The sequence below is a fragment of the Dipodomys ordii genome, unplaced genomic scaffold (genome assembly GCF_000151885.1).
Source record: "Dipodomys ordii isolate 6190 unplaced genomic scaffold, Dord_2.0 Scaffold57, whole genome shotgun sequence".
In the NCBI taxonomy this organism is placed as follows: domain Eukaryota; kingdom Metazoa; phylum Chordata; class Mammalia; order Rodentia; family Heteromyidae; genus Dipodomys; species Dipodomys ordii.
This window is the reverse complement of record NW_012267273.1, coordinates 11,602,797-11,614,740: the sequence shown is the minus strand read 5'-3', so window position 1 is coordinate 11,614,740 and position 11,944 is coordinate 11,602,797. Positions and strand designations below refer to the sequence as shown.

The following is an 11,944-nucleotide window of genomic DNA, read 5'->3' as shown; positions in this document are numbered from 1 at the left end:
AGTAGCTAGGATTACAGGCGTGAGCCACCAGTGCCCGGCCTAAGAACAGTTTTTGAGGTGGTTTTCTACCTTCTTTGTGTGTCAGTCCATCTTCTACTTTAAGAAGGAATTTCACCTTCTCCTGTTTTTCATTTACTAACATTTTTTATTTTATTCTATGGGTTGTAATCCATTATTTATTTTACAATAATTATTTATTATGTAACCTTTATTTACTTTAATTTTTATTTATTTTTTTAACCAGTCATGAGGCTTGAACTCAGGGCCCGGGCACTGTCCCTGAGCTTCTTTTTGCTCCAGGCTAACACTCTACCACTTGAGCCACAGTTCCAATTCTGGCTTTTTCTCTTCATATGGTACTGAGGAATTGAACCCATGGCTTCATGCATACTAGGCAAGCACTCTACTGTGAAGCCACATTCCCAGCCCCATTATTTATTTATTTATTTGTTTTTGGGTCCGGTCGTGGGGCCTGAACTCTGGGCCTGGGCGCTGTCCCTCAGCTCTTCAGCTCAAGGCTAGCGCTCTACCACTTGAGCTATAGCGCCACTTCTGGCTTTTTTTTTTTCTTATGTGGTGCTGGGGAATTGAACCCAGGGCCTCATGCATGGAAGGCAAGCGCTTTACCACTGAGCCGTCTTCCCAGCCCCATTATTTATTTTGATAGTCAGATAACTGCAGGTTTGGCTAGTAGGAGCCCTTTCTACAACTTTTTTTTTTTGGCCAGTCTTGAGGTTTGAACTCAGGGCCTGGGCACTGTCCCTGAGCTTTTGCTCAACGCTAACACTCTACCACTTGAGCCACAGTACCACTTCCAGCTTTTTTTTTTTTCCTTCTTCTGTTTTTGTGGTACTGAGGAATTAAATCCAGAGCTTCATGCATGTTAGGCAAGCAGTCTACTACTAAGCTATATTCCCAGCCTCTACAACTTTTTTGATATACTTTCTTTCTTGGAGTACTTCATTATTTCCTGGCACAGCCAGGTGTTCTAATCTCTAGGAAAGACTCCTTTCTTGGGCTAAACACTACAGTCAGTTCGTCTAGGCACCCCTGGTTTCATTGAGTCAAAAGGTATTTAGAGATCAAGATGGTGGGCTTGGGAGGTAGCTTAGTAGCAAGAGTGTTTGTTTAGCATGTGTTCAGGCCCTTGGTTTGTTCCCCAGCCCTGCTCATACCTCCCTTGCCCCTGCCATGGTCAACCCCCCAAAAAAAAAACAAACACCCCCCCCAAAAAACCCACCAAAATAAAAGCCAAGGTATAAGGGATTCTATATTCTCTTAAGAGGCCAGTGCTAAGAAATACACTTTAATGTGTATGAATACACACACACACTCCTATGCTTGTGTGTGCCTCTGTTATAGCCACATGTTATTGCAGATCATTCCAATTATAGTTCCACATCATAGGATTCAGTTTGGCTGTTTTCCTGGTTGACCTTCTCCCTGTTGTAATTTCCTTTTCTGGCAGTAAGAAATTTGATTCTTGTTATCCACAGTATATTTAGGTAATTGCTCAGTCCTTGAATGTACTACAGTAGTATAAAATTGATGAATCTATACCACCGTGAAAAGTAATTCTAAGTATGGGCATAATACTATGTTTAAGAGTTCCTTGGGGGAGGGAGAGGTAGCTCAGGGGCAGAGAGAATGTCGAGCATAAGAAAAACCCCAGGACTGAAAAAACAAAAGCTACTTTGGTCAGTCCATCTTTCCTTGCCTTCAGTATGGTTAGGATACTAATTTAGAATGACAGATTTTATTTTTTGTTTCTGTTTCATTGTGAGTTGATCTTTCCCATCCTTAAATATTAAAAAATCTAGCTGGGTGCTGGTGGCTCACACCTGTAATCCTGGCTACTCAGGAGGCTGAGATCTTAGGATCATGGTTCAAAGCCAACCTGTCAGTTATGGGCCTTAACTCTGGACCTGGGAGTTGTCACTCATTTCTTCTGCTCAAGAGGAGTACTCTACCACTTGAGCCACAGTGCCACTTCTGGTTTTCTGGTTAATTGGAGATAAGAGTCTCCTGGACTTTTCTGCCTGGGCTGGCTTCAAAAGGGGTTCCTCAGATCTCAGCCTCCTGACTAGCTAGGATTATAGGCAAGAGCCACCAGTGCCTGGCTTTGAGAGACTCTTATCTCAAATTAACCACCAGAAAACTGGAGGTGGTGGTGTGGCTCAAAGTGGTAGAGTGCTATCCTTGGGTGAAAGAACTCAGAGATAGTGCCTGAGCCCAGCGTTAAAGTGCCATGACTGACAAAGAGATTTAAAAAAATCTATTTTGATTGGATAAAACACTTAACTGTTTTTTTTTTTTTCTTTCTATCCGTTGTGGGGCCTGGGTGCTGTCCCTGAGCTCTTCAGCTAAAGGTTAGTGCTCTACCACTTGAGCTACAGCACCACTTCCGGCTTTTTCTGCTTATGTGGTGCTGAGGAATCGAACCCAGGGCCTCATGCATGCAAAGCAAGTACTCTACCACTGAGCCACCTTCCCAGCCCCACTTAACTGGTTTTAAATGTCATAATTTCATAAAGCCCCACTCTCTTCTGTTCCCATTATCTCCTCCTTTGCTTTCCTGTCCATCCACTTGTGTCACCTTTCCTTTGTTGTGTTGCTTTTTGCAGCATTGTTAGAAGTACTCCCTTTTGCTTTTTGTTTTTACTTACTATATCCTGGAAGCCATTCTATTTCCTTCTCTGTTTTTGGACTTTCTTTTCTGTTTATTTTCACTATATATATATTTTTTTATTTTTTATTGTAAAGATTCTATACAAAGGGTTACAGTTACATGAGCAAGGTATTTTTACTGTATTTTAATAGTATTCATGTTAATGTCCATGAGAAAGTCTAGTGATTATTTTCATTTTTAGAGTCAACCATTGACTGAAATTGAAATGCTCGTGTGTGTGTGTGTGTGTGTGTGTGTGCGCGCGCGCGCGCGCGTGCGCATGCGTGTGTGCCTATGCGCACGCATGCACGCGCACCTATCCTGAGGCTTGAACTCTGGGCCTAGGTACTGTCTCTGAGCTTTGTTTGCTCAAGGATAGAATTCTACCACTTAAGCCACAGCTCCACTTACTGCTTTTTGGTAGTTAATTGGAGAGAAGAATGTTAAGGCAGCAGCAAAAGGAGATTATATGATCCAGGATCTTTTTCCTTTTGCAGGTTCTGAGATTTGAACTCCGGGCTGGTTGCTTACTCAGCTTGCTTGTTCATAGCTGATACTCTACCATGTGAGCCATGCTTCCAGCTCAACTTTTTGCTGGTTAATTGGAGATGGGATCTCTGGGAAATTCTGCTTGAGTTGACTTTGAGCCTCAATTGTCCAGTTTTCTCAGTGTCTTTCTCAGTGTCCTTAGCTAGTATTACAGGCATGAGCCACTTTTACTCAGCATGAGCATTAATTTTGATCTTAAAAGGTAGATTGCAGTTGCCAGTATAGTATACAGTTACATATGTGATTCTTCCTAGTAGGATTGAGGACGAATTTTAGAAATGAAAAAATCCTTTTAGGGGCTGGGAAGGTGGCTCAGTGGTAGAGCACTTGCCTTGCATGCATGAGGCCCTGGGTTCGATTCCTTAGCACCACATAAGCAAAAAGAAAAAAGCCGGAAGTGACGCTGTGGCTCAAGTGGTAGAGTGTTAGCCTTGAGCTGAAGAGCTGAGGGACAGCACCAGGCCCAGAGTTCAGGCCCCATGACCGGATCCCCCCAAAAAAATTCTTTAAAAAAATGTACCACAGAAAAGGTCAAAAGCTATGTACATATATGATCCTATAAGATGATGTTAAGCAAACTGAACCCCAAGATAGGGACACAAGGTTTGTTTTTCTTTCTTGCTATTGTTTTTTAATGTATTTATAATGTATACTATGTGATTTTTTTTGTTTGTTTCTTTGGTATGTTCCTCCCCCACGGTATAACCCCTGTTTTCACTGTATTTGATTCCGGTGTCCTGCATCTTGTATATACATTTTTCTAATTTGGGAGGGGAAAGGAAATAACACAATGCTTAAATAGGGATTCAGGTTGACCCATTGTAACAATGAGACGTACAAGACACTGTGTTAAAAATGAACTTTATAACTTCAGCCTGGTGGGGGTCGGGGGAAGGAGGGGAGTTGGAAGGGAAAGGATGGTAGGAGAAAAACAAAGGAGGGGGTAATAATGCTCGATAGGATAGGAAATATACTCATTACCTTACTCATGTAACTGTAGCCCCTCTGTACAGTATCTTTACAATAAAATATATATAAAAATAGTACCAGTGGGGGAAGCATATGAATGGAGGTAGGAAGATTGCACAAATGCAGTCATTGTATTCATTGTATGTACATTATGTAAAAACTGAACTGTGTCCCCTGGGTTCATGGCTCACACCTGTAATCCTAGCTACTCAGGAGGCTGAGATCTGAGGATTGTGGTTCAAAGCCAGCCTGGGCAGGAAAGTCTGTGAGACTCTTACCTCCAATAAACCACCAGAAAACTGGAAGTGGTGCTGTGGCTTAGGTGGTAGAGTGCTTGCCTTGAGCTGAAGAGCTCAGGGACAGCGCCCAGGCCCAGAGTTCAAGCCCCATGACCAACCAAAAAAAAAAATGCACTGTGTAACTTGAGGGTGGGGATGGAAAGGGACAAACAGGGGAGAATAATAGGGATGGTGTTGACCAAGAAGCACTGTACCCATAATCTGACTCAGGGAATTATAACCTCTTTGTACAACTATATCATCATCATAATAGTAATAAAAATAATAAATATCATGTCTCTTTTAAGTTTAAAGTTGCTAGATTATTTTTCTTTTTCCATTTCCCTTTTCCTCCCTTCTACAAATTCAGATCTTGTGTCTGCCCTTTAGGTTTGCTGTAATGGCACAAGAGTATTTGTGCAAAAGGGAATTTTTGATAAATTCACTGAAGAAGTGGTGAAACAGACCCAAAAGATAAAAATTGGAGATCCCTTTTTGGAAGATACAAGGATGGGTCCCCTTATCAACAAACCACATCTGGAGAAGGTTCTTGGCTTTGTTAAATTGGCAAAGGAAGAGGTAAGAAATGAGAGGCGGTGAAAGGCTGCTGGCTGAGTGTCTCTTCTGGTTAATATCCCGTGGCCATTCATGCCCTTCTGCAATGCTAGGCTATGCTCTTGCAATGGGAAGATTTTCATGTTTCAGGAATGCATATGGGAGTGACCTGTTTATCACAGAAGATGTGTTCTTTCTCTTTTCTTTCCAGGGCGCTAAAGTGTTATGTGGTGGAGATGTATATGTTCCTGAGGATCCCAAATTAAAAGATGGATATTATATGAAGCCTTGTATATTAAGTATGTCTTCTTGTCTGCTTTTAAATGGGTTCAATGAAGTATTAAGTATATCGGAATGATTATGTGTAAAGTATGTATGGAATATAAAACAATGACCCAGGTGTCTTAAGTAGCCTTGGGTTACCTCTGAAGCCCTCTGGGTGCCCTGTCTCTAGGTCAGCCATATGTATTAGGTTCCACGAGAAGCTCAAGGAAATGAAAGTAGCTAGATACTGGTGGTTCACACCTGTAATCCTAGTTACTCAGGAAGCTAAGATCTGAGGATCAGTGTTTGAAGCCAGCCTGGGCAGGAAAGTCCATGACACTTTTATTCCAATTAAGCACCAAAAAAACCAGAAGTAGAGCTATGGCTCAAGCAAAAAAGCTCAGGGACAGAGTCCAGGTCCTGAGTTCAAGCCCCAGAACCAGTACCAAAAATAAGTTTATCATTAGGATATTAATTTTTGTTTAGTTTCCTCTCTTTTGCATGTTTGTTTCTTTTCACTATTTAACATTGTGATGAATATTTTTGTAAAGTCAGTGTTGTTTGACTGAGTAGAGGTAGAGTTACACAAAGGCTGTAATTTAATAGAGATTATGAAACTCCCAGGTGGAAAGGATATTCCAGCCAGTGTTCACAGTGGCCATGTTATAATGGACTTTTTTTTTAAATAAAGTGCTACATTTTCCTGTTTACTGTGAATAATGCATTAAAAATTTCCTAAAATGAATTTTTAAAAATTATGGTTATGAAGAGGTTATATTTCCATAAGTCAGATTATGAGTACAGTACATGTTGATCAATGTCACCCCTTCCATTGTGCTCCCCTATTATTTCCCCTCCCATTCCTACTCTAGAAGGAAGAAGACATTTTCGAGGGTCTGAGCTAACACTCCCTTCTCTGACATACTGTTTTTTTTTTGTTTTGTTTTGGGGTCAAGTCATGGGGCTTGAACTCTGGGCTTGGGCACTGTCCCTCAGCTGTTCAGCTCAAGACTAGCGCTCTACCACTTGAGCCACAGCACCACTTCCGGATTTTTTCTTTTTGCTTATGTGGTGCTGAGGAATCAAACCCAGGGCCTCAGGCATGCGAGGCAAGCGCTCTACCACTGAGCCACCTTCCCAGCCCCTGACATACTGTTTTCTATAACTGCTTTCAGCTAATTGCAGAGATGACATGACCTGTGTACAGGAAGAGATCTTTGGACCTGTTATGTCCATTTTATCATTTGACAGTGAAGAGGAGGTTCTGGAAAGGGCCAACAACACCACTTTTGGACTAGCAGCGGGTGTTTTTACCAGGTACGTAGAAAGGGACCCCAAATGAAGCAGCTTTGAAGGGTTGAGCTACAGGATGCTAAGATGAGCAGCTGACCTTCTTCCTCCCCAAAGTTGCCCTCCAGCTATCAGCATTTTCCATTTTTGCAGTTTATCCTTTTTTTTTCTTTTTGCAATGCTGAGGATGGAACCCAGGGTCTCGTCCATTCCAGGCAAGTACTCTGCCACTGAGATACCCTCCCCCTCCAATTTTGTTTGCTTTAAGTGAGGCAGTGCCAAAGCAGCATTTTGTAGTTTGCCCTCAATGGCCTGGCAACCCTGCTCTCAGTGTAAATTGAACCATGAATTTTGCTGATGAAAAGGCTGTTCACTTTCATTCCTTCACTGAGTAAACATTTTAGGTTCTGGCCTGTGTAAAGCATTGGCTGAGGTACTTACTGGAAACATACATATTTCTACAATTAAAACAATGTTTTAATGTTATTATAAAGGTGTTATACAGAGGGGTTACAGTCAAGTAAAGAGTAGGTTTCTTTTTGGACAGTGTCACCTCTTCCTGTATTTCTCCCATTTAGAAATTTATAAGCAAATGAGTACTGGTAATATTCTTCAAAAATAGGATTATTATTATTATTGTCAGTTGTGGGGCTTGAATTCTAAGCTTAGGCGCTGTCCCTGCACTCTTCAGCTCAAGGCAAGCACTCTACAACTTGAGCCACAGCGCCATTTCCGGTTTTCTGGTGGTTTATTGGAGATAAGAGTCTCATGGACTTTGCTGCTCTGGCTGGCTTTGAACCGCAATCCTCAGATCTCAGCCTCCTGAGTAGTAGGATTAAAGGCATGAGCCACCAGTGCCTGGCAGGATTATTTTTTTGTCAGTCCTGGGTCTTGAACTTAGGGCCTGGGCACTGTCCCTGAGTTGCTTTTGCTCAAGGCTAGTATTCTACCACTTGAGCCACAGCAGTACTTCCGGCTTTTTCTGTTTATGTGGTGCTGAGGAATTGGACTCAGGGTTTCACTAGGCAAGCACTCTACCACTAAAAGTATTCCGAGGGCTGGGAAGGTGGCTCAGTGGTAGAGCGCTTGCCTTGCATGCCTGAGGCCCTGAGTTCGACTCCTCAGCACCACATAAGCAAAAAGAAAAAAGCCAGAAGTGGCGCTGTGGCTCAAGTGGTAGAGTGCTAGCCTTGAGCTGAAGAGCTGAGGGACAGTGCCCAGGCCCAGAGTTCAGGCCCCACGACTGGACCAAAAAACAAAACAAAACAAAATAAAAGTATTCCGAGTCCAACAGGATCTTTTTTTAATGGGTCTTATAGTAGTCCTAATAGTTGGACTGGGATGTAGCTTGGTGGCAGTGTACTTGCCTAGCAAGTGCAACGTCCTGGCTTTGATCCCCAGTACCAAAAAAGAAAAGACAAAAAAAAATACAGTTAAAAAAAAACCTAGGAGCTGGGAAGGTGGCTCAGTGGTAGAGTGCTTGCCTTGCATGCATGAGTCCCTAGGTTCGATTTCTCAGCACCACATAGGCAGAAAAAGCCAGAAGTGGTGCTGTGGCTCAAGTGGTGGAGCGCTAGCCTTGAGCTGAAGAGCTGCGGGACAGAGCCCAGTAGGCCCAGAGTTCAAGCCCCATGGCCAACAAACAACAACAACAACAAACCCCTAATAGGATTGCATCCTAACTCATATAGATAGTTTTTCCTAAGAGAGATTTAGGATGTTCCAGTTTTGAATATCATATGTAATATTGTGACTAATATTTTTGTACATAAATTTTAACTAATACAAGTAAAAGTGATTTGGGAGCAAAATTTTTCTGAAAAAGCCAGGCATGGTGCTACATAGACATATGTAACACTAGCACTCAATAGTCTGATGCAGGAGGATCATGAGTTTGAGGTTAGCTTGGGCTGTGTAGCAAGAGTGTCTCAAAGAAAAATCACTAAAATCAAGTATGTATTTCTTGATTGTGTACAAACTTTGATTAAATGGCAATAGAAGGCAGATTTTTTTTTCCATTTAGAGTTAATGCTGTTTGTTTGATGTGATGTCAGAGGTCAGATTATTTGTTGCTCTGTGGTCAAGAACCCAGGAAGGAAGGCCACGTCTACTCTCCAGTGAAGCATCTTGGAGGCCTGCTGTAATTGCTTCCCTTTGAGTTCTGAAGAAAAGGTTGGGAGCTGCTTTGCTAATGAGATGAGATGATTGAGCAGGTGAAGTGTTCTTGCTTGACCACCATCCATACTGGCAAAGCCCATCAGGAGGAAGTGTGATCCCAATGTGCCGAGTTACTTCTTATTTTTTTGTTGGTCATGGGGCTTGAACTCTGGGCCTGGCTGCTGTCCCTCAGCTCTTCAGCTCAAGGCAAGCACTATACCACTTGAACCACAGTGCCACTTCTGGGTTTCCTGTCTGGGCTGGCTTTGAACCTTGATCCTCAGATCTCAGCCTCTGGAATAGCTAGGATTACAGGCGTGAGCCACCAGCACCCGGCTTTTTTTTTTTTTTCTAAAACAACTTTACATTCTAACAACCTTACTGGGATTAAGGCACACACCATACAGCTCATCTGTTTTAGTGTTTTTAGTATATTTGCAGAATTATGCAATTATAGCTGCAAAATAGTGTAATTTTAGAATATTATCAGTAGATTTTCTTGATCCCAAGAAGAAACTGGGTCCCTTAACAGTCACCTCTCATGTTTTCTCCTTCTCAGATCCTGCAACATTGATCTATTCTGTCCCTGTGAATTTGCCCATTCTGAACATTTTATATAGGTGTAGTCATACCGTTGTGGTGTTTGTGTTGGCTTCTTCCACTTTTCCTGTTTTCAAAGTTTATATATGTTGGAGCATGTATCCGTAAATTCCTTTTTCCTCCTGAAAAGTTTTCCATTGTATGGATATACTACCTTTAGTTTATAAGATTTCTTTGCTTTTTGAGACAGGATTTCATTGTGTAGCTCAGGCTAGTCTGGAACTTGCAATCCCCTTGCTTCAGCCTCCTGAGTCTGGTATTACAGCTTTCAACTACCATGCCCAGCTTACTGTTTATCCATTCATCTGTTGATGGATAATTGTCAGATTGTTCCTAGTCTTTTTTTTTTTGGTCAGTCATGGGGCTTGAACTCAGGGCCTGGACATGTCCCTGAGCTTTTTTTGCTTAAGACTAGCTCTCTACCACTTTGAGCCACAGGAATACTTTGTTTTCTGGTGGTTATTTAATGGTGTGTCATTGCAGTTTTGCTTTACATTTGTGTTGATTGTTTGCCATTTTCTTGACAGTTTTTATTTGCAACACAAAAGTTTTAATTTTGACAAGCCTTTTTTTTTTTCAGTTTTGCTACTTTTAGTGTTATATTTCAGGGGCTTTGTCTAGGCTAAGGTCATGGGGCTTTTTCCCATGTTTCTTCCTCTAAGTTTCCTGGTTTTCCCTCTGACACTGTAGGTCTGTGGTCCACATGAGTGGATATTGTGTGTAGAATGAGAAAGGACCTTTTGTGTGTATGTATGTGGTTGTTCTTACACTATTTGTTGAAATATTTTCCCCTATTGAGTAGTTTTTTTTAAATTTAATTTTATTGTCAAGGTGATGTACAGAGGGGTTACAGTTACATACGTAAGATAGTAAGTACATTTCTTGTCTGTTGAGTAGTTTCTATGCCCTTGTTGTTCTTTATTTCGTAAATGCTGTTGGTTGAAATGAAAACTAAATCTATTTCTGTTTTGCTTAAATGGTGAGTGGTTTTGAAACATTTTGAAGAAACAAAGATTTGGCAAGATTTCAGGACCTTTAGATCTAGCAGTCTGATGTGTTCCTGTAGGAGCATAGCATAAGCACTGTGAATAACCACAGTCTCTTTTCTCCACAGAGACCTCCAGCGGGCTCACAGAGTAGTGGCAGAGCTGCAGGCTGGAATGTGCTTCATTAACAACTATAATGTCAGCCCAGTGGAATTGCCCTTTGGTGGATATAAGAAATCAGGTGAGGCTGGGAAAGTGGCTTAGTGGTAGAGTGCTTGCTTAGCATCCATGAAGCCCTGGTTTTGATTCCCCAGCACCACATCCACAGAAAAAGCCAGAGGTAGCTCTGTGGCTCAAGTGGTAGAACACTAGCCTTGAGCAAAAAGCTCAAGGACAGTGCCCCAGCCCTGAGTTTAAGCCTCAGGATGCAAAAAAGAAATCAGGTAAGGAGCTGGAAAGTGCAAAAGCCAGCCAGGTTGCTAAGAGGACTGTCATATAACCAGTCATTATACCCCAGTGGTCATAAGTCTACCTGGGTATTATTCACCTGGGGAAATACATAGACTCCTGGTCTTGCCCAGACCCACTGTGCCAGTCTGTGGGAATGGAGGCCGAGTGTCCGCAGAGGGCGCTGCAGTGCACATATTAAATCATTCTATCTGGGCCATGTTTTTAAATGTCATAATTTACCACAGTTCTAACTCCCTCCCTCCCACTGGGACATGTATTATCACCATATGTCAGAGACCTTGCGTCTGGCAAATACTTACAGGCATCATGTGGGCAAATACATAAACACTACTGAAATGGTCCTGACAAGTTTTACAGTCTGATTTGGTATTTAGAATTGTCCTGGCAATTCTTAATCACCTCTATCCCTGTAGGGCACTTGGAATAACTGGATACATAACCCAAATATAATTACTACCAAGGTACCATTTAGTATGGTCTGAATCACCCAGAATAATGTACACTGAAGTTAAGGTTCATGTTATATGTTTTCCTGTCCTTAGCCCTAAAGATCTGTGGGTCACACTTCCCATCCCTAGCCCACAGATAGCACATGGGTTGAAGACTGGATCCCATCTGTGAAGATTCTGTGTTCTTCCCTGCCTCAATAAGCAGTATGCGCTTTCTCTGACAATGTCAGTGACAGCTCATCCTAGCCCCTTCTCTTCCTTTTAGGGTTTGGCAGAGAGAATGGCCGAGCGACAATCGAGTATTATTCGCAGCTGAAGACTGTGTGTGTGGAAATGGGTGATGTGGAGTCTGCTTTTTGAAATTCTTCTGTGAGGTCTGTCCATGAGAGAATTGAGAGCTTGTCAAATCTAGACTTGCAGTTATTCTGGATAATTGTTCAGTGTTCTTCACCTATCACTCACCTCTCTAATGAAAATGTGCCTAAATGCCCTTTAGATAGTAATCAAGGAAACTGTGATTTTCCTCAAAGCTAATTTCTGTGAAATCTGCCAAAGCCAAGAACGCACTTCAAGAGAATAGGTAGATTAAACATTACATTTCTTCTACTTCTGATTCCAGCCATGTTAATTTCTTCTTTCTTTTTCTTTTTTAGCTTACTTTAAAGAACATGATACTTTGTAGTTTCCTAGTAGACTCAGTAGATATGA

At 41.9% G+C, this 11,944-nt stretch overlaps 1 protein-coding gene across 1 annotated transcript in view; it reads left to right on the top strand.

Annotated features, from left to right (window-relative positions):
• Aldh9a1 (aldehyde dehydrogenase 9 family, member A1) overlaps positions 1-11,944 on the top strand; it is a 34,308-nt gene extending 22,364 nt beyond the window's left edge. The window contains exons 6-10 of the mRNA XM_013021740.1: positions 4,855-5,043; positions 5,231-5,318; positions 6,459-6,600; positions 10,445-10,557; positions 11,502-11,944. Coding sequence (XP_012877194.1) covers positions 4,855-5,043; positions 5,231-5,318; positions 6,459-6,600; positions 10,445-10,557; positions 11,502-11,596 — 627 coding nt within the window. The 3' untranslated portion in view covers positions 11,597-11,944. The remainder of the gene's footprint in view (positions 1-4,854; positions 5,044-5,230; positions 5,319-6,458; positions 6,601-10,444; positions 10,558-11,501) is intronic.